This window comes from Zalophus californianus, chromosome 6, assembly GCF_009762305.2.
Source record: "Zalophus californianus isolate mZalCal1 chromosome 6, mZalCal1.pri.v2, whole genome shotgun sequence".
Taxonomy (NCBI): Eukaryota; Metazoa; Chordata; class Mammalia; order Carnivora; family Otariidae; genus Zalophus; species Zalophus californianus.
The window spans coordinates 27,195,049-27,217,074 of NC_045600.1; the positions used below are offsets into that span (position 1 = coordinate 27,195,049).

At 52.6% G+C, this 22,026-nt stretch overlaps 1 protein-coding gene and 1 long non-coding RNA gene across 6 annotated transcripts; one reads left to right on the top strand and one right to left on the bottom strand.

Moving 5' to 3' along the window:
• The first annotated feature begins 1,753 nt into the window (after nucleotides 1-1,753).
• On the top strand, nucleotides 1,754-20,693 carry SYNDIG1L (synapse differentiation inducing 1 like). Of its 5 annotated transcripts, none has more exons than XM_027571183.2 (5): nucleotides 1,756-1,911; nucleotides 17,032-17,058; nucleotides 17,244-17,723; nucleotides 18,465-18,605; nucleotides 18,777-20,693. In XM_027571183.2, exons 3-5 carry the CDS (start codon nucleotides 17,307-17,309, stop codon nucleotides 18,933-18,935), a joined length of 717 nt encoding a protein of 238 aa, XP_027426984.2. In that variant the 5' UTR covers nucleotides 1,756-1,911; nucleotides 17,032-17,058; nucleotides 17,244-17,306; the 3' UTR covers nucleotides 18,936-20,693. The 5 variants fall into 5 exon arrangements, with proteins under 5 accessions (XP_027426983.2, XP_027426984.2, XP_027426986.2 ...); XM_027571185.2 differs by having other exon boundaries at nucleotides 17,247-17,723; XM_027571182.2 differs by lacking the exon at nucleotides 17,032-17,058 and having other exon boundaries at nucleotides 1,754-1,911.
• LOC113909713 lies at nucleotides 8,423-16,939 on the bottom strand. The gene is made up of 3 exons (XR_003515794.1): nucleotides 16,801-16,939; nucleotides 14,270-14,305; nucleotides 8,423-8,553 (listed from the first exon to the last, which is right to left on the bottom strand). It is a non-coding gene; the product is annotated as an uncharacterized LOC113909713 (long non-coding RNA).
• Nucleotides 20,694-22,026: the final 1,333 nt, after the last annotated feature.

Consider the following 22,026-nt stretch of genomic DNA (forward strand, 5'->3'; position numbering starts at 1 on the left):
CAGGTTAAACACCAATATCAGCCCAGCCCTGAGACCCAGCACAAGGTTTAGGGAGTTCTCTGTCCAGCGGAGAGAAGGAGACCCAAATTCCAGGATGGGGGCTTCTGGCTCTTACAGTGCATGCTGGGCACTAAAGGGAACTGCTCCAGATGCTCCATGTCATGTATGAGCAAAGGGGTCCTGGAGCTCACCATTCAGTGTGCTATGACATCCTTGGATGGGGGGAGAGATGGCTCCCACTGCCAGAGCCTGGTCCCCAGTGCCTCCTTCCACCCCCAGCCCCACTTCAGTCTGCTCTGGGGTTTACTTTGCCCCTATTTGCCTTCAGAAAATGAAAATACTCTCCCCTCCCAAGCTCCTGGTACTGTGATGAGACTCAAGACCTGATAGGGGGCTTGGAAGATAGCCTCATCCACTCATATCACTCAAGATGAGGGTATCCTCATGAATTAAAAAAAAGAAGAAGAAAAGAAAGGAAACCAGGATGGAGGGGGGCAGATAAAAAGCAGCACAGTGGGGGAGACAAAGCAGACAGAAGCCCTGGGCTCAGATCTCAGATCTCCCTCTGGGAGAACTGAGGAGAATGCATACCAACTGAGGGCCTATTTGGGACCAATGTGTCACATATGTCATCTCACTTTGTCCTCATATGACCCCTATGAAGTGGATACAGCTCCCCCATTTTGCAGATGAGAAAAACCCAAGGTTTCCAGAGGTTCACTTGCTCAAGGTTATACAGTTAGTAAGTGGGACACTAGGACCAAATCTTAGGCCCATGGTCTTTAAAGCCTGTGCATTTGCCAGCAGAACACTGTTGTCTCCAAATCAAGAGATTTAATCTCTGTGAGCTCAGCATTTTATGTGTAAAATGGGGGCGGGGGGGCGGTGTGAGAGGGTGAGGGGGCGGATTATATTGCTTCATAGAACTGTTAAGAAAATTAAACGAGATTATATTGGTTGAAAACATAAAAACCTGGGCTCCTGGGTGGCTCAGTTGGTTAAGCTGCTGCCTTCGGCTCAGGTTATGATCCTGGAGTCCCAGGATCGAGTCCCGCATCGCATCGGGCTCCCTGCTCAGCGGGGAGTCTGCTTCTCCCTCTGACCCTCCCCCCCCCACGTGCTCTCTCTCTCTCAAATAAATAAATAAAATTAAAAAAAAAAAAGAAAAGAAAGAAAACATAAAAACCTGGCATGGGGTCTGGTATATAGTAGGCGCTCAATAAATGCTTTTTGTTTACTTGTTTTTTTCTTTTTAGCTTAATATTAAAACTCAGGGCTTGGGCACCTAGGGGCTTCAAAATACTTCCAGAAGCCCGAAGGCCACCCATCGCTTCTGGGGGAAAGGGGAAGTAGGGTAAAGAGAAGGGCTGGGAAAGGGAGCTCGGCTCCAGGAAACAGCCCTTTCCAGCTGCGCGCCCCTCGCTCCGCCGCCTCCTCTGGGCTCCCCTGACTTCCCGCCCCGCCCCGCCCCGCCCCGCCCTGGAGCTGGGTCCGGAGTGCCTGGTGGGCTGATTCCGGAGCGTGGAAGGGAGCACGGAGGGGAGAAAGAGGCGGCGGCGGCGGGAGGCAGGGAGGAGCAGGATCCTCCTCGCTGCTCTCCCAAGTCGGCGCGGAGCCGCCTCGGGCCGGGCTGAGGGCTGCGTGGCGGCGGCGGGGCCGGGCCGGGATGCGGGGCTCCCGGGACCGCGCCGGGCGGGGCAGGCGGCGGCGGCGGGCGGCGGGCGGGAGCTGTCCGCGGTGCTGAAGCGGCGGCGGCGGCGGCGGCGACGGTGGCAGGGACCCCGGGGCCGGGAGCAGCAGCACCCTCCTGGGATTTCCACCGCGGCCGCAAGGCGGGGGCGCTGTCGTTCACCGGCCCATGCTGGGCCCCCGAGCCCCGCGGAGGAGGCGGGACCGCCCTCGGCGGGACAGGTAAGGGGCCGTCTGGGGGCGCAGCGGGAACCCAAAGCTAGGCGCCGAGGCTGGATCGAGCTGGGGAGGGTAGTGGGACCCCTCTCAGGGAAGGGGGTTCAGGTTCAGCCTCCCTGCTGACTGCAGCTTGCGCTCCGCCAGGGATCGCGCAAGTCTATCCCTACCCCTCACCCTACACCCTGGGGATGCTGGGAGGGGCCTGAGGGACTGGGGCCCAGGTAGGCACCTGAGCACCCTGACCCCGCACCACCAGGCCTTGACCCCAAGCTGAGGCAGCTCTTAAGACACTCTGCCCACAAAGAACGATAAGGAGAGTATCCGGGACTCTTGTGCCCCAGTCCCCACCATGGTTTTGCTCACTAGGGAAATCTGAGCCAGCTTCCCTAAGCATCCTTCTCTTCCCCAAGCCTGCTTATCAGGGTGACTGGAGTACCTGTGGTCCTCCTCCCACCCCTGTTCCACCCTCAAGATTTCTTTGCCCTGGAAATGGCCCTTGGGCCAAGGATGAGCCAGGCCCCTTAGGACCGATTAGCCCATTACTCCAGGGAAGGGAGGAGGTACCAGAAAATACCTTTATTTTTTCCTGTGGCCTTCTTGACTCTAATGGAAGGAGGCTGGTTTTGCATTATACTGCTTGGTGCATGAGGGCAAAGAGTGGGGAAACCTGAGCCTTGTTTTCTATATGTGCCTAAATGCTGGTCACCCTAGACAGAGCCTCCATTTGGAGTCCTCCCTCTTTCTGGCAAGAGTGTGCTGAATGAGCTCATTCAGGCCTGCAAAGTGCTTCCAATTCTTCAGAGCAGAGTTCTCTGAGTGGCAGAATGTAGTGATCAAAATAAGACTGCGTAGGAGAAGATCGGCCTATCACTGTGGCTGACCACTGCTTTCTCCCCATCTTTTCAGCCCAGCACAACTTCCCCACCCCACCCCTACCCTCTGGCAATAGAAGAAAGCACTGGACTAGGAATTCTTGGCTGGGCGCTGGCATGTATCAGCTTGAGACCAGTTACCTGAACTCTCTGAGCCTCTGAGCCTCGGTTTCCTCATCTGTAAAGTGGGGTTAAGGTAGCTGCTGCTCTCACCTCAGGGAACTGCCTTGGCACTCAATGAAGCAATGTACCTGACTGAAGGCTTGTCATCTATAGGTCGCCATGCCAGTGTGAGCTACTATCACTGTTGCCATCACCAGCCAGGCCTGCTGGCAGTGACCTGATCATTGTTACCCCTACCCCCTTTCTCCCAGCCAAGCCATGGGTTCCTTTGTCCTTGGCCTCCCTGGGGTCGCAGTCAGTGAAACCCAACTTATAAATCTTGAGGAGCCAAAAGGGTTCCCTCCTCGCTTCTCTTTCATCATCACCTATAGAAGATAATATAGGGTGAGAGTCTGACTCACAGTTTTGGTGTTTTGTTTTGGTTTTTTTTCCCCAAGAATCTCAGATCTAGGGAAACAGCTCCCAGAAGGCAAGGACTGTGTTTTCATCTCTTTGCCTCCCTGCACACCTCCCCTCCCCCATAGCACCTGGAAGATAGTAAGGACTCAGTAATTGGGTGTAAAATAAGAGAATAGAGTGTTAAAATATCTCCGAATAAAAGCATGTGACTGGAAGTCGGGAGCCCCATATTCTGGCCCCAGATCTGCCACTGACTCAGGCAGGCCCCTTCCCCTCTATAGGCTTCAGTTTTCTCATCTGTAAAAGAGGGTTGGGCTAGACAAGTTCTAACATTCCTGATGTTCCGTGAGGCTCTTTGAGGGCCATCCTGAGACCACAAATCCCTTAGTTCTTGAACACAGCATACCAGCTTCATTAACCTGGTTTTCAGAGTAAGCTAAGGTCTTTTCAGCAAAGAACTGGATTTTATGAATGGAGTGGAAGGGAGCAATAGGAATCTGAAAAAGCCATTTCTATTTCTGATGTTTCCTTAAGATCCTCCCCTCTCTCTTATTTTCCTGAGAAAGCCACGAGTGTGTGTAGAGTTGCTGAGCCAGAGGGCCCTTGCCTCCAGCCCAAGAGGCCAGGAAAGCACTCCCCCTTAACATCCCTTGTGATTAGCCAAAGGCCAGGGACCCAACTCTTGGCCATCTCCTCCCAGGTACCCTGCCTGGCTGGATCCCCTCTCCTAAGAAGACTGGCGGAGGGGACAGTCAGGAAAGATCCATCTCTGGGGAGAGCTTTTTTTTTATAAAAAAACGAAATGAGCTTCCCTGACAATAATTTTCCTCAACTGTGGCAGGCCCGGCCAATGTTCAGAAAAACCTTAGCTAATTGGTACTTGGTTAGAGCCGAGTAAGCCATGCCAGTGATCTCCCTGACTTACCCTGCAAGTGCCCAACCAGGGTGGGGGATCAACCGCCAAGTGCCCCCCCCATGTCAGCACTTTCTGCCTCCCAGCTGTTGGTGCAGCACTGGCAAAAATCAGCTCTCCAGAGTTAATGGACAATCACTAACCCTCATAACAAAGTGATGGCAGCCACAGCTCAGCAAGCATAGAAAGGGGCTTTATTTTCTGCAAGACTGGTCTGTGGGGGTGCTGGCCTCCTGCTGGGGCAAGAATAATGCACCACCCCACCTTCTCTGCAGCTATTTGGGTAGATACCCCACCCCCTGAGTTGTCAGAGTGCAGGAAGTCTCTGGTAACCCAGGCAGACACATCAGGTTCCTCTCTCAACCGGGAAAACTACCCACTGGCTACTCCTTGTGTTCCCCTCCTGCCGGCTCCCTGGGGAGGATCTACTCTGACCCCCTCTGCAATGCCTCAAAGGGAAGAAGAGAGTCAACCCTGGCCGTGATTAGGTGATCTTGGTTATCTGGGCTAGGGGCTAGGGGCTAGGGGCTAGGGGCAAGGAGAGGATCTAAGGAAGAGGAAGAGATAACTGTCACATGGTCATTAAGAAATGTCTTGTGTGTGCGCGCACGCGCGAGCACGCATGCGAGACTGAAACATTGAAATACACACATGCAAGTCCCTTCCCCTTCACACACAAAATGACAGAGGCAGAGAATAAGATAATATCTAGAGACATCTGCACAGTATTAATTACCTTCAAGTTCAAAGGCCAATTCATCTAGAGGGACTTGCAGTCCCAAAGTGACACCATTCCAGGGGGAAAGTAGAAGAAACATCCCAGTTCTCTAAACCGTTGGCATTTTCTAACCCCTTTTTCTTCTCAGGGGCTTGGTGGGCATCCTGCCTGGAGCAAGGTCTCCTCTGCCGCAAGGTGGGGGACAATAAAGACTGATCTCATCCCCGCTCTTTGTACTCAGCTTCTCTCTTCTCTTTACTCCTCCCTTATTCTCTCCTCTCCCTCCTGCCTGCAGTGGCCACCAGCACCCACCACCCCCTCCCCCAAGCAAACCGAGCAGGGAGTGAGGATCTGATGCTCTACCTCTCCATTACGTGTGTTATCTTCTGCCATTAGATACACTGTTTTCTTCTAAGTGGTTGGGAACGAGCTGCTTCCGTGAAGAGACAGGTTGTTTCAGCAAGAATAAAGATTTGGTTTCTACCTGAAAATGAACTAATTTGAGGAGCGGTGCCACTGTCCCAATCCTCCCAGCAATTTTCACCTTTGTCAGCTACAAACCCATCCCCAGGCCAATGGATTACGCTCTGAGGGAGAGGCTGGTTTAGCCCATGGGAGGCCAGGGTGGCAGCCAGATGTTCCCAGGAAAAGGCAGACTGATGTTCCCAGGAAGTGCCTAGGAATCCTCCCCTAGGAGCTGAGAAGTGTTCCAGCCGTATTTTCTCTCTTTCCTGGGTTCCCTCCTTCACCCTCTCCTCTCCTCTGTTTTTCTTCATAGGTCCTTTGACAATTCTCCAGTCTCCCTCCAGTCTTGACCATGACCCAGGGTTTTAACTGCATACATCTAATTGTGAGCTGGAGTTTCTGCCCTAGCATCCCACAGGCACTTTAAGACCCAACTCCTCCATTTCTCCTTCCCATCCTGCTCTTCCTTGTGGAGGGCGTGTGTTTCATTTTACTAGGTTGGTACTTGGTGGGCCTTTTCAACCTAAATATTCTTTTTTTTTTCCAGCTCAGGAAACACTTCCTGTTTCAATTCCTTTCATTATTATTCCTGTCCAGTCTCTCTGTTGTGTCTTTCTGAAATTCCTATTAGATGGATGTTGGACCTCTGAGATTCTTCTCCCTGTCTCTCATCTTTCTTCCATATGCTCCATCTTTTTGTCTTTTTGCTCTGTGTCTTGGGGAATTTCATTAACTTTTTCTTTCACATGAAAAAGTTAGTCTCTAACTGTGTCCGTTCTGTTATCCAGTCTCTCCATTAAATTTTTTTGAGTTGCATTTATTTAAGTAATCTCTACACTCAACGTGGGGCTCGAACTCATGGCCCCAAGATCAAGAGTCACATGCTCTTCCGACTGAGCAACCAAGGACCCCATTCCATTAAATTTTCGAGAATTTAGACAATTGTTTTCATTTCCCAAAACACTGTCATGTTCTTTGCTCCTTTTTCATAGAAGCTTGCTCTCATTTTATAGATGTGAGGTCCTCTCTTTTTCTCTCAGAGGACGTAAATTGAAAAAATTTTAAACATCTTTTCTATAACTTGAATGATTTAGATCTTATCGAGTCAATTGCTTTATTTGTGTATTTAATTCTTCTCTTTTATTTTCATATAGTTGTTCTTCACTATCCTTTGATGTCCAGTCAGACTTACAAATAAGGGAAGGTATTGACTAGCATAGGCAGCTGGTGTGGACTTCCTCTGAAGTTGGGTGAGTTTGTTTCCCTAACAGACCTCTCCCTTGAATGAGACTCCTTCTTACTTCTTATTCTGTTTGGGGCCATAGGTGCCTCTGCACTGATTTCTTCACCGAGGAATTTCATTTGCTCTTTATCTCCCAGAAATTCCTGTGTTTCTGGTCCGCTGATACCATTTTTTGTTGTTTTTCAACTTTGTTATGATTTCATTCTTTAAAAGATATATGCCCGTCATTTTAATAGAAACTTAAATGGAGAAGAAGTGGTCATTTGTGCTCAGGTTGCGTTCTTGAACCAGCAGCCTCCTCCCTGGATTTTCTGTCTCAACTGGTGGCATCACCTTCTACTTAGTTGACAAAGCCGGAAGCCCGGGAGTCATTCTTGGCTCCTCTCTCTCCCTCACTTCTAATTAACCACAAAGACCCTTTCATTCAGCCTCCTGACTGCTCCTCAGATATGACTCTTCCTCTCCACCCATTTTGCCATGGATCGGGGTCAGGCCCTCATACTCTCCTGCCTGCACTTTTACAGCAGCCTCTTCACGGGACTCCTAGCCTCCATTCTCACTCACCTCAAATCCTTTCTCTCCACTGCGGCCAGCCAGAGTGCTCTAAGACCCAGGTATGACCCTATCATTCCCGGCTACCACTCTCATTGGCTCCTCTCTCCCCACAGAAGAAGGCTTCTCTGCACGGAATAGAAGGCCTTCCCACCTCTCCTGTCTCGTTCCACCAATACCAGAGCACCCTGGCTTCCCCTCCCTTCCACCACCCCACGCTTGTGCTGTTTCCTCACCCGGAAATGCCCTCCCCTCCTCTCACCTGGATGGCTCAGATTCTCCCTTCAAGACTCAAATCAGATGTCACCTGCTCTGAAAGCCTCTTCTTAGTTCCCGCCATTGCCTCCACCCCATTCCCAGGATAAGAGTCCCTTATCGGTGCACCTCTAGCACTCCATTGTGCGGCTAGCACACTTTACTCCATTGTACTGAAATTTCGCATTTGCTAGTCTGTATTCCTCCTCAAAGTGGGTACCATTTCTTGTTTATTCTTGCATCCCGAGAACTGGTCTGAAGTTACTGCTCAAGAAATTGTGCCGATGGGCTCCATCCATCCCAGACCCTGCAAAGTATTTTCTTATGGGGGAGCCTTAGCACACCTAGCCGCCTCGTTCACTAAGTCCCTCATTTACTCATGAGATCAACTGTTTCCTGAGTGCCTGCTATATGCCAGGTAAGGGGCTGCAGGGATGAGGAAGACCCAGTCCCCACCTTCTTGAAGCTCACAATCTGGTGAGGGAGGAAGACGCTAATCAACAAATCACACATATAGAAACAGAGACTGTAGTAAGCTCTTTGAAATGAGCTGGAGCCTCGAGAGCAGATAACCAAGGAGCCTGAATCTAGCCTGAGGATGTAGGGCCAACTCCCTGAGGAAGTGATTTCTGAGCTGAGAGCCAAAGGATTCTGATGTGAGTGGAGATGATGCTTCTGAGAAATGCAGCTGTGAGGTAAAAGAGAGCGAGCACAGGAGCTGTAGGAGGGAAATGGCGCCGAGGAAAGATGTTGCAGGTATCTGCTGCTGCCTAACTACCCCACAAAACTTAGTAGCTAAAACTAAGGAAATTTTTTTTTTTTAACTAAAGACATTTTATTATACCTCATGACCTGGAGGGTCAGAAATTCATCCAGGGTTGAGCGGTGTGATTATTCCACTCCGTGTGGCATGGACAGAAGTCCCCCGGTGGTATTCAGTTGACGGATGGGCTGGTTTGAAGAGCCCAAGATGGCTTCACTCTTATGTCTGACATCTTGGCATGACTGGAAGGCTGGGCTCAGCAGGTTCCATCATCCAGAGCTCCCATGCATGTGGCCTCTCCAGCGTGACAACCTCAGAGTAGTCCAGCTACATACAGGGTGGCTTGGGGTTTGGAGAGTGAGTGTTTGAGCGAGAAGGTGAAAGATGCATGGCCTTTTATAACCTGGTCTCTGAAGTCACACGGCATCACTTCTAGTGTGCTCTGTGGTTGAAGAGACTGTCACAAGTCCACTCAGATTAGAGAGGAGGGACATAGACCACCCCCCTCAACCTCTCAAAGGGAAGAGTATCAAAGTATTTATAGCTGGGTTTTACAATCATCACAATTGATTTCTTTTTTAAGCGAGAAAGACTACAATATGTTTAAGTGCCATTAGGAAGGATCGGGGGTGGGGGGGCGCCTGGGTGGCTCAGTCGTTAAGCGTCTGTCTGCCTTCAGCTCAGGTCATGATCCCAGGGTCCTGGGATAGAGGCCCACGCTCCGCGGGAAGCCTGCTTCTCCCTCTCCCACTCCCCCTGCTTGTGTTCCTGCTCTCACTCTCTGTCAAATAAATAAATAAAATCTTTAAAAAAAAAAAAAAAAGGAAGGATCGGGGGTTAGGAGAGGTTGAAGGCAGAGGAGAAAGGATAATCAATTGTGTTAGCTTCCTTAAGAGGCAAACTGAAGCAAAGAAATCTAAGTTCTCATTTTTCCCCTCGACTCTGACTCTGCTGGCCTCTCTCCCCTCCCCGCCCATGACCCCTGGCTTTCGCTCTTTACTGTCAGATGCAGTAAAGCTGTAGCCATGACGCTAGACCAGAGATCATCAAATCCAGCCTCAAGCTGTCTACAAACAAACCCCACAGTCACAACCCCCACAGTTTGCAGAATGGTTTACATATTATCTGACGAGGGGATGACCTAGCCGCCTAGTCTTAAAGATTTCACCTTTTCCCTGGCTTTTAATCATTTATATTTAATCCTCTGCCTTACCAAGAAGATCTTGCTTTCATCTTTTCGGTTTAGAAGCCATCTTCTTGTTCACTGAGAGATAGTGGTCAGGAGCTGAGCATCCTTGCAAGGGCTCTGTATTTCTATGAATCCAGACCTTGAGGTTTTCTAGGCAGGCACCCTGGGCTGCTAAATCACCCCAAATCTCTTTTATCTTTTCGTAAAGCTCCCATTTCCCATTCCCTTCACTGAGGCCTCAATTTTAACCTACTCAAGACTAGGTCTTCCACACTATCACATCCACACCGTTTATCACAGCCCCTCTGCACGCAGGTAGGCTCTGAGATGTGTAGTGTGAGCCCAGGCTATGAATTCAATTAAACTTTGGTTCAATTCTTGTCCCCATCACTGTTTAATCTTGGGCAAGTTACTTGACCTTTCTGAGCCTCAGTTTCTTCATCTGAAAAATGGGAAATAACAATAGCCAGCTCCACTGGTCATTGCACAGTTTTGAGATGAAGCATATGAAACACCTGGTTCATTCATGTGGGGCTGCAGTAAATCATAGTTATTATTCCACAGGGCCCCATCCCAAGGATGTGCTCGAACTCCAGGGCACACATCACACTGTCCCTTTGGCCTCCTTTTAAGGGTTTGCAAGACATCTTCCCAAGCACTTCAGGAGCCCCCTGGTAGCCAACTCCAGGCCCCCACCCCTGCAGCCAACCTGAGTATCTGGTGCTGTTCAGGCCAGCAGGAGCCCCCGTCAGACCCACCTGGGTCAAATGGGGCTCTGCCACTCTCCAGCTCTGTGACCTTAGGAAACCTATTTAACCTTTCTGAGCTGCAGTCCCCCCCCACCCCCGTGTGAAAGAGGATGGCTTGAGTGAGATACTGCATTTGAAGCACTTGGCACAGTGTTCAGGACAAAGCAAGCACTCAGGAAATGGAAGCAGACACATAGGAGCAGACACATAGGGACACTAGCTCCCAGTGACTTGGGAGTCAGGCTTCCAGGGTGTGTGTCGAGCTCACCAATCACCAGCTGGGTGCCTTTGGGCACTTGTAACTTTCTCAGGCCCCAGTGTCTTTATCTGTAAAATGGGGACATAGACTTCACAGGGTTACTGTAGGCTACTATAAAAATCAAATGAGAGGGGCGCCTGGGTGGCTCAGTCATTAAGCATCTGCCTTTGGCTCAGGTCCTGATCCCAGGGTCCTGGGATCGAGCCCCACATCAGGCTCTCCGCTCAGCGGGAAGCCTGCTTCTCCCTCTCCCACTCCCCCTGCTTATGTTCCCCCTCTCGCTCTCTCTCTCTCTCTGCCAAATAAATAAATAAATAAAAATCTTTAAAAAAAAAAGAATCAAGTGAGAGAATTCGTCGCATGTAGATTCATGCCTGGAGCACAGTAAGAACTTAATTCATGTGAGGTGCTATTATTATTTCATTCTTTTACTTTGGGTTTTTTTTTTTAAGTGATATGAATATTTTGGTGTTGGCTTGTTTTTTTTTTTTAAGATTTTAAGTAATCTCTACACCCAACGTGGGGCTCAAACTCACAACCCTGAGATCGAGAGTTGCAGGCTCTACCAACTGAGCCAGCCAGGTGCCCCCCATTCATTTACTTTGAACTTTTGTGTATTTTTATAATTAAGGTGCATCTGCTTATAAGCAGCTTGTAGTTAGCTTTTGTTGTTTTAAAGATCCAGTCTTTGTTTTTTAAAAAATCAGCTTTGACATATAACGAAACTCATCAATTTTAAGTACACAATTCAGTGAGTTTTGTGAAATGCATGCAGTCATGTAACCACTAACACAATCAAGATACAGAACTGCTCTGTCTTTCCAAAAAGTCCTCGGGGCCCTTAGCAGTCAACCCCCTACTCCTACTCCTGGCCCTTAGCAGCCACTGAGTCTTCTAGAATTTCATATAAATAGAATAATACACAGTGGACTATCTTTGTTTTTTTATGGCAATTTTATTCCATTTACATTCAATGTGATTACTGATATAGTTGGATATAAGTCTAACATCCTACTATTTGTTTTTTATTTGTCTCACCTGTTCTAGATTCCTTTTTTAATCTTGCCCCGTTTTGGATAAATCAAGTATTCTCATTATTTCATATTCTGCATCTGTTAGTTTACTAGTTCCTTTTTTTTTTTTTTTTTTTTTTGACTATTCTTTCAGTGATTATTAGAGCAGGGTTCTTGAAGTGTGGTCTCTGGACCAGCAGCATCAACACCACCCGGGAACTTGTTAGAGATGTAAATTCTCAGGGTCATTTCAGAACCATCAGCTGTGAGGATGGAACCCAGCAGTCTAGGCTAATGATGCAGGTGATGTTAGCGCACACTAAGGACCGAGAACTGCCGGGCCCGGACAACTTCAGCTTCTGGCCTGCAATGAGGCTGCATGCAGATCACCTTAATCCGATTAGGTTGGAGCTGATTCAAAGCCTGGTTTCTGTGCCTGCCTGTGAGGACTGGGCCGTTTCTGGTATGCTCCTGCTCCTCGGGGGTACCCCTAAAGAGGTCCCAATTGAAAAACAAGGGTGTTTCCTAGGGTCCCTCCTTAACAGGCCCTGAACTCCCGTTTTTCTCCCAGCCTCTGATACTGCTGGAAGGGCAAAGTGATGCCAAGGTCGGACTCACCTCTTGGTGTTTCTCTTTCCTCTGGGATTTTGCTTCTGTCACCACGGAAGTCTTCGATGACTTCCTGTCGTTCCCTAGTTTTTCTAGCTGTTCTAGGCAGTTTGGTGAGACACAGGTTAGTCTGCCACAGCTAAAAGAGGAAGCCCCTATCCTCTGTGACTCTCCCACGAGAAACTACAGGGTCAGATGAGCAGTTAGAGCAGTTCCGCTCTTGGCACTTGGTAAAAAGCTCTATAAATGTTAAGTTATCGTTCTTCTTCTCCCAGGAGAATGCCAGGGTCATACAGAGCTGAGCTGTTAAAAATCAACCCCTTCTACCCTTCCATACATTTCCTAGATAAGCAAACTGATATGACACTGCACGATTGGACTCTGGAACAGTCAGACTCCAGTGGGAGGCTGTAATTGGACCCCAGTGGATTCCTGGAGGGCTTCCGGTCCCTGCTCTGGAGGTGGCAGTGTGCTCTCCATCTCTAAATCAGGGAGTGGAAAACCTTAGGGCCTAGCTCGGTTCTCAGGTCCAAAGGAAACAAGCCAGGGGCTGTGGCCTCCCAGATCCACCTCTCCCTCTCCTTTTTCTTTTTTTTTAAGATTTTATTTATTTATTTGACAGACAGAGAGAGAGAGCACAAGCAGGCGGAGTGGCAGAGGGAGAGGGAGAAGCAGGCTCCTGGCCGAGCAGGGAGCCCGATGCGGGGACTCGATCCCAGGACCCTGAGATCATGACCTGTGCCGTAAGGCAGACGCTTAACTGACTGAGCCACCCAGACGCCTCTCCCTCTTCTCTTGTGGGCCCGGACCTTTAGCCCCAACTGCACGATCTGGAGCAATCTCCTGAGCTTCAGAATCCCAGCCATCTCCTGTGTTCCCTCCGGAGCAGCATGCACACGTGTCTGCACATGGACACACGCACTCAGACACAGGCATGCTCGCCAGCAAGCAGGCAGGCGCCCAGTAGAGCCCGGACGGCAGGCACACACAGCCCAGGTGAGACTAGGCAGCAGTGGAGATGAAAATGACTCTGCTTTGAACACAGGTCTTTCACTCCAGGGAACAGGGAGAGGCAGCCCTAAGCCACAGGCGAAAATGTCAGGCCAGGCTAAGGGCAGAGAAGCCTGGGCCTGGGGACCTGCCCACCCCCTCCTTCTGACCAGGACTCAGTGCTGGGTCCCCGGGATCAGTTTGGTGGACTCCCGTGTGGCCTTAGCAGGTTATGGGGCGAACATGACCTGCTCGAGAACTGTGACCCTTGGCTGGACTGTGAGGAGGGGCTGTAGCCCATAACTTGGTTGATTTATGGAAGTGGAAGCACGTGTGTGCATGTGTGTGTGTGTCTATCCGTCTGTCTATGTCAGGGTGGGCTTTGATGCTGTGCTCAGCCTTTAAACCCAGAAGAACCCCCAAGCCTGGAAAGGCTTAAAACCAATTTTAGATAATTTGGCTCAGAAGAAATCTATGCACTTAATTTTTTTCTGGTTTAAAAGAAGTACATGCTCAATGTAAAAATAAATATGGGAAACGGAAAAAAACACGGTATAAAAATGAAAATGAAAAGCACCTGTGCAGCCACCGCTGGAGATAATCACTGTGGACGTTTTGGTGGAGTTAGTAGATTACATGCGCATACCACTTTCTTTTCTTCCTTCTCACTCAAGCTGCAGTGAGCATTTTTCTCATGTCATTCCTCTTTGTAAACCCGTTCAAAGGCCTTGTACCATCGGGTTGTTGTAGCATAATTTATCTAACTTGTCCCTCATTGTTGGGCATTCAGGTGGCTTTCGGTTTGTCCCTATTGGGGAAACCTGGGATCATACGTCTTTGTACATGAAGCTGAGAAGCTCTGCCCAAAGGCACAATCGGAGTGCGGTGGAGGGGAGTGTAATCCAGGAAAGGCTGTGTGGCTGGGTTTCAGTAGCTCAGTGGGGTATACTTTGACTAAGAGGGGATGGCTGGCAAGAGCAGGGGGAGGAGTGGGGACCCAGCTGCCCCTGCCCTCCCCTGCCCTGGACAAATGCCCTGCAAATGTATCTACAAGTCTCCAGAGCTCCAGGGCCCGATTCCTGGCCACAAGTATCCTTCCTTTCCTTCTGGGGAATTAGGTGACTGGCCAAGGCAAGGGCTCCTATCCCTCCTTCAGGGCACAGGGCAGGGTGACATTGATGCATTAGTCAGCTTGGAGGGCCTGGGACTGGTCCTTCCTACCCAACCCCGCCGAAATGCCCCTACATACCTCTGCTCACACGGATGGCGACAGGGACCCTTGGGGCTGTAAGCAGAGAGGGCATTGATTAATACCAGTTGGAGGAGAGGCTAGGGGACTTTTGGGAGCCGTGTCCTAGAATCCCATAGGGTGGGCGAGATGGAGGGCAGGGCACGGACTGTGGCAGCCCAGGGGGCGTTGGGAAGCCAGGGGATGATGCTGTAACTCCACTGTCCATAGGACAAGGAGATGCCTTGCCTTCCCTCTGCCTCCCTCAGGGTGCTCAAGGGGCCATGATAGGGAAGGTGGCACCTCACTGGGTTCTGAGCGGGCTCACGAATCCCTGAGTCTTGACGGGGGCAGGCAGTGGGGGAGTTCACTTCTGCAGGGCCCCTTGAGGCTATGGGATCATGGAGGACTAGTGCCACCATTGACATCAGTGACCATTTAATCCCACCCCTCTTACTCCTGATAGGGAAACCGAGGTGCCAGATCAGAGAGCTAATGGGGGTGGGTCAGAGATGGAGCCCCAGTGTACCTGACTCCCAAACCCATGAGCCTTAGGGTCACAGGCCCTTGGACTGCATATCTGTGATTCACATCCACTGGTGGGGGTGGGGGAGGCTGGAACAGGGACTCAAAAGCTGCCCTCGGGAGTCAGAAGAGACCAGGCCCGCTGGGAATCTGCCCAGAGGAGCGCGGACACATCACGATAGTCCCCATGGCTCCCTGCATGTTTGACCCCAGAGAGGCAGGAGGAGGGAGAAGTAGTGAAGCCCCTGTGCATGTGAGCTCCACTCCTCCTGAGAACCGCTGTCTCGACTCCGCAGAAACTTCTGCCCCAGCTGGGTGACAACCCGGGTAGGACCTGTAACTGCTCTGTGCACCCACGGAGCCCCCAGGGGCAGCGCAGCCCAGCGTCTCCCACACCATCTGTGCCCTCCCTGGGGGAGGAGTTGGACACTTGGGCCACACGCCCTTCTTTAGGTCCCTCTGTGATTCTGTTCGACATTCTTGGATCCCCGGCCCCAGAGGCCACGTTTGTCAGGGCTCAGAGCCTCTGAGGCATGGGCAGCCTCCTCTTGCTTCTTTGCCCCCAGGCAAGCAGCAGCCTCCCTCCTCCCTCCTAGCAGGCCACCCAGGGGATGCTGGCCCCCCCATGGACTCACCCTCAATGCCCCCTCCAGTCTTGCCGGGCCCTCCCCCGCCCCTCACTCTGTCCCACTCCCTGTTATTGCTGGGGCTCGGCTCCGTCTGCAGGTTTCCCAAAAAAACAGCTTTCTAGAATCCAGCCACTTCTCTTGGGCCAGAAAGAGAAATGGCCAGCCTCTGGCTGTGGATTCTTGATGGGGAGTGGGACTGGGGAGGGGGCCTAGACAAACCCATCCCTGGGGGCTGAAATCCCTCCCCACACTTTTCCCTTTACCATCAGGCCAGAAATGACCCTGGGTGGGTAAAGACTGGAGCCCGGAAGGAAGCAGAGCAGCCCCTCCTACTTATAATCTGCAATGACATCTCGGCCATCTGGATCCTCAGAACAACCTTGTGGGTTGGGCTGGAATTGTCATCTGCACTTTACAGCTGGGGAAACCCAGAAGGGCACAATTATTTGCCCAAAGTACCAAGGGCAGGACCGACTCTCCGATCTTCAGATTATCAGTCCAGGGCAAGATATGATCCTGTCACCCTTCAACTACTATGGGCCTGGGAGGGAGAGCACAGGGTCCCTGGGGCCACCAGGCCTGCCCCTCTTCTCTCCATATCCCGTTTCTACCTGCCACACCCCAGAGTATGTGTAGGTTTGTGGTAGCCACATTCACAGGCTGCCTTTCCCTCCTTCAGCCAGCCCTGAGCACCTGCTATGCACCCTTCCCAGGTGCTCAGGGCTGGCTGAAGGAGGGAGAGGTAGCCCAACAGGATGTCCACACACTAGCCTATGAGCATATCTATCTACACTTCTAGCTGGGATGTACTAGTCTAGACTTTAATGCTCAGGAGGCCCTGCCTTAGACCCCACAGGATTTCCCAAAACCACAGTCCGCCTTAGAGGGGAGATTAGTCTAAGGGGCATCCCCCTAAGACCATAACTGGGGAGAAGCATCTTCCCCTGGAAAGAATGGACAGCTGTGAGCCCGTGGCCTGTGCTGAGCTCTGAGCTAAGTGCGGTCCCATCCAACCCTTGAACAAATCCTCCCTCAGCCCAATATCCCACCTGCTACCAAGTCCTGTCAACATCTCCCCACTATTGAGTTCCAGTTGTCCTCAGCTGACCTGAAGCCGTGGCAAAGCCCCCTACGGGTGTCACAGTGAGCCCATCCCTCTCCAAGCCACTCCCCGCACACAGCCCCGGGAAGACTCCTGGATCCAGATTGCATCCTATCACTCCTGCCAAGACCCCTGAAGCCCTCTTAGACCTAAACAGGGCTGCACGCTCTGGCCCCACACCCCAGCTCACCCCTCCCTCTCTACCCGGAGAAGCACCAGCCTTCTCCCAGGCTCTCGGAGCAAGCATCCTTGATCTGGCCTCTGCCTGAAACGTGTTCTCCCTCCCCCTGCCTTACCAATTGGGTTTCTTCCTTTGGCTCTCGGAGCCAAGCCTTCCCTGCACCTTCGTGTCCCGTTTGTCCGTCACTCGTTCTTACACCCCTCTCTGTCCTTCACCTCTGTGAGCTCCGTGAAGACAGTGTGCATCCCCCTCCCTCTCCCTGCTCCCTGCCTTTCCCGCCTCCGTGTCCCCAGCCCCTGCATGGTGCCCGGCAGGGAGCTGACGCTCAGCCATTATGTGTTCACAGGATAGATGAATGAGCCAACTCTGCGAGGTAAGTCCTGCTGCTTTGCCCACTGTGTCGACCAAGAAAAGGACACTCTGAGAAGAGAAGTAGCCAGCTCGAAGCCCCACAGCTGCCTGGTGGCAAAGGCGGGGTCTGAGGGCCCGCGTTCTTAAATGCTTCCAGCCCTGCATCCGGCACCCGGGACTCAGCGTCTGTCTGTCTTGCTCACCCAGCAGGCTCTCTGAGGACGGCTCAGCTGGCCCGGGCTCCCCTCCCTGGAGCTCTCCCCCGGAACCATGGAGAGTCTGAGTGAACTGCAGAACCCTCTGCTGCCCCGGAGCCCCGCCCCGCTGCATGGCCGCTACCCCTACCCCGAGGCTTCGCCCAGCTGGTCATGCCAGGAGAAGCTCTACTCCTACCTCCTGGGTGGGCCTGGCCCTGCTCGCACCCACCAGCTCCTGGACCCGGGTTCCCTGCAGCTGGCCGTGGAGGCCTGGTACAGGCCCAGCTGCCTCCTGGGGAGGGACAAGATCAAGGAGCCCAGGGCAAGCACCTGTGAGACCAGCTTCACAGAGAACAGGGAGCTCCAGGCTGGGCCCACGGAGTGGTCCACAGAACCTGGCCAAGTAGAAGAGGATATCACCATCCAGACCGTGTCCTATGGGGTTCAAGAGGAGCTGCAGGGCCGGGAGAATGACCAGGACGAGGAGGAGGTGAGTGCATGTGTTTAAAATGCAGAGTCCCTGGCCAAGCTCTAGGGCTTGAGATTCGGTGGGCCTGGCTTGGGGTCCCAGCATCTGTATGTTACCAAAGAAAAGGTACTTCTGGCAGAGGTGCTGGACGTCCATACTCGGAGAAACACACGCTTGGGTTGACGACTTAATTTTTTAAAGCATTTTTTGTTCTTGTTTTCTTAATTATATAAGTAATTTAAAAATACAGAAAACCACTGGAAGAGAATATTATTATTTTAGTGGATGAGGTTCTAGTCTTTTTTCATTCAATGTTTTTCTCCCACCCTACTCCCCCCAAAGATCTCGCTGTATACCATTTTATCACCAGGTTTTTCTCTCTAAGCAACGTATTTCAGTACGGCTCCACATCATTTAACATTTGCCTACAAGGCAATCTTTAAGGGTTCCATGGTATCCCGTTGTACCTTCTCCCATCACTTATAACTCAATCTCCTGGTCATTGGGCAATGAGACTCTTCCCCTTCTTTCACAATTACCATCCGATGATGCACACACCTGTACATAGATACCCGCACTCTTTCTTTGTATGCTTGTGCTAATTCCTAAGGAGGGCATCAGTGGTCACAGCTAAGGCTTTGGGTAGAGAGTGCGGAGCCCAACCTGCACTCCCACCTGCAGCAGATGACACTACCTGAGGCCCCACATCCTTGCCAACCGTGATCCTAGGTCTGGTCGCAAAAGCCCACTTGTGTTTTGCAGAGTGATATGACCTCCACAGACAGTGAAAGTGAAGACAACTTCGTGGCACTGCCCCCCAGGGACCACCTGGGTCTTACTATCTTCTCCATGCTCTGCTGTTTCTGGCCTCTGGGCATCGCTGCCTTCTACTTCTCCCAGGGGGTAAGAGCATGAGGGGCGCAGGGCATCCGCTCCAGCCCCCTCCCTCCGCCAGAGGGCTTGACCAAAGATGGGGGGGTGGGGCGTGTGCAGGAGGGGGTTGGAGCCCAGCAGGCTGGGGCTGTGCTGTCCACTTCGGGGATGTCCCTTTCACCAGCACTTCTCTCTCCCTAGACCAGCAAGGCCATCTCCAAGGGAGACTTCCGCCTGGCCAGCACCACCTCCCGCAGGGCCCTCTTCCTGGCCACCCTCTCCATCGCCGTGGGCGCCGGTCTCTATGTGGCCGTGGTGGTGGCTCTGGCAGCTTACATGTCCCAGAATGGCCATGGCTAGCGGTCAGCAGGGCCTGGCATCCTAACGCCCCTGCTGCACCTGAGGAGCACTGGGGCTTGGGGTTGCAGACCTTCGGGAGAGCACGGGCCCCTCAAGACAACCTGCCAGCCCAGCTTGTTTGGGGGAGGCCTCCCAGGCTGCAGCCTGCAGGGCTCCGCAGTCCCTTCTTCTGGTCCCTGGCCCCCGGCCCCAGAGCAGAGCCACCCTCTAGCCCAGGCTACGTCAGGAAGCAGGAGAGGGTGGGGCTGCCCACCAAGCCATCCAGGCAGGACCTACCTCTGGCTTGAAGCTGGCTGGGAGCTCAACCTCTTCTGCCCACACCCGAGAGGGTCACCTGCCCTGCCAGCAGCCAGTTCCCCGGCTCTGCCAGCTTTTCTGCCGAGAAAAAGCAGGAGGCTACCCGAAGAGAAAAGGACACCTGGGGTCAGGGGGTCTGACCCAGTTCTTTCCTCTAATAGGCATCTCCACTCTGGGAAAAATCTGAGCATCCCCAACTCCACTCTCTGGCCCCATGAGGTCAACACCCCAGCCAACCAGGAGGGAAATACACAGAGACACAGGGACCCCCTAGCTCTTTCTGGCCCTCTCCTGTGGGTTTGTAAGACATCGTAGATTCTAGATAGAGAAGCGTCTCAGGCATGTAAAGTGCAGCCAAGGCAGGTTCTTTGAACTTCCTTGTGTAGGAACAAAAAGCAGATGTGACGACAGAGTCCTGAAACATTGCCAAGCCACGTGGGCCTCCCCCCTCCCCCCCCCTGGTCCCCACCCCCATCTTCCTCTTCTGGGCTCCCCCTGGGTGGCCCTGAGCTAATGCCATCCCAGGGAGAGAGTGTCATCAGCCCACCAGCCACGAAGCATAGGGCCCCGGATCCAGCCCTGTGGGAAAGCAGTGAGGAGAGACCCTGGGACATAGTGAGGATAAATGAGGGGAGGGATACAGGACGAGCATCGCTGCTGAGCAGCCAGCAGTGCTCGGAGGGCTTCCTGGAAGAGGTGTCCCTTGAGCAAGGTCTAGAGGGACGAGGAAAATTTATCTAGGGGATTCGTTTTCCCATAATCCTTAGTATTTGTGAACAGGGACATGGCGGGAGTCTCCCGAGCTATTTGGATTTTGCCTCAAGCATCTGGGCTAGAGCTAAATTACAGAGGGGCTCTACCAACCCAGAGAAGGAGGTTGGGCAGCATGTCTCTCAAAGACCAGTGATGTTTTCCCACCTCTGAATGCTGGGGGTCAGTGGTGGGCCCCTGGTCAGCCTCCTTCACTGATGTCCCTACCCAGAGCTGCTCTCAACACCCCCAGCCACTAGGGAACATCCAGAATTTTAGAGGCATCCAGGCAGCCGGGAGGGCAGTACATTGGGAGGGCAGGTCTGCCCAAGCTCAAGCAAAGGACCCCACTGGGCAGGATCTGGGGCGCTGATCATTCCCAGACCTCATCCAGAGTCCAGGGCTGTGGATCCTCCCCTGACCCACCTTGTCCCACCGTCCTCCCTACCCACTCCCTGCATCCCCTGAGGTCCCACAGGCCCAGGATCAGCAGTTTTAATATTCCATTATTGTATATATTTATCCTTGTAATAAACATTTCAGTAACACTGGGTTCCCCCCTGGGCCTCTTAGTGTCCTCGTCTGCCTCCACCTTTGCCCGCCACCCACTGACCTCCGCGACTGACCTCCAGCCCCACGGCTGTTGCTCTGGGCCCTCAGCAGTCTTCTCAAGAAGGCCATAGGAGGAGGGGTGGTCAGGGGACCCCCCCATCCCAGGACTTCTCTGCTTAGAGTAGCCTGGATGCAGAGTGGTAGTGTGCACCGGATTCCATGCAAGACAAGACAACGCTCATGCCTGAACAAAAATCCTTTCTAGGCTTGAGAGCTTGCAGGTCAGGGGGAAAGGTGAGGCTTCCCTGAGCTGTCTGCAGCTATCAGGAGTGGATGCAGGGCCTGGCGGGCCCCAAGGAGCCCCACTCCCCTGGTGCCCATTCTTTTTTCTTTTTTTTTAAGATTTTATTTATTTGGGACGCCTGGGTGGCTCAGTCGTTAAGCGTCTGCCTTCGGCTCAGTTCATGATCCCAGGGTCATGGGATTGAACCCTGCGTCGGGCTCCCTGCTCGGCGGGACACCGGCTTCTCCCTCTCCCACTCCCCTTGCTCGTGTTCTCTCTCGGGGTCTCTCTCTGTCAAATAAATAAATAAAATCTTTTAAGATTTTATTTATTTATTTGACAGAGAGGGACACAGTGAGAGAAGGAACACAAACAGGGGGCGTGGGAGAGGGAGAAGCCGGTGTCCCGCCGAGCAGGGAGCCCGACGCGGGGCTCGACGCGGGGCTCGACGCGGGGCTCGTCGCGGGGCTCGACGCGGGGCTCGACGCGGGGCTCGACACAGGGCTCGATCCCAGGACCCTGGGATCATGACCTGAGCTGAAGACAGACACTTAACGACTGAGCCACCCAGGCGCCCCAGCGTGATCTGCCCATTCTTGAGTCCTTCGTACCTCCCTCCTGAGCATTGTTCCAGGGCAGTGTGGGGAAGAAGCCCTCTTTGCCTCAGGCCCCAGGCTGGGCACCAAATCTCCAGTACCCTCTTACTTCTAGGCCCCCCAGGAGCCTCACCGGACCAGCCGAGGGACCAGCTTGGCTTCTAGATGACTGTGCACGGAGGGCCCTGGGGGAGGTAGGAGAAGCAGCCCCACACCTGTACGTGCCTCCTGGCAAGAGGGAGCTTTGCTTGCTCGCACACACACACATGCTGTGTGGGCTGGATGCTCCTGAGACAGAGATTAGCGCCCGATGTGTGTTAGGGGCTGCTCTTAGGATATTGTTTGTGGAAGGGAGCAAGCCCATCATTCCTGCAGGGACCCCGAGGGGCCAGTCACCGCACCTGCCACACCCACCACACAGCCCAGACCCTCAGCTCTTAGCTCCACACCCAGAAGGCTGCTCCCGGGCAACCCTGCGACACTAGGCCAAGGACAAGCCGAAGTGCTGGAGAGCCAACGGTCCTATCAGGAGGCGTTAACAAGAGACAGATGGAGTTGGTGGACTTTCTGCCCTCTGGATGGGAGCCCTCTGGCTCCCGGGACTCCCCAGTGG

Coding starts and splice junctions, on each gene's coding strand:
- SYNDIG1L (XM_027571182.2), top strand. CDS start 17,307: ATGGAGAGTCTGAGTGAACTGCAGAACCCTCTGCTGCCCCGGAGCCCC. Junction 17,724..18,464: donor ATGACCAGGACGAGGAGGAG/GTGAGTGCATGT, acceptor TGTGTTTTGCAG/AGTGATATGACCTCCACAGA. Junction 18,606..18,776: donor CCTTCTACTTCTCCCAGGGG/GTAAGAGCATGA, acceptor CTCTCTCCCTAG/ACCAGCAAGGCCATCTCCAA.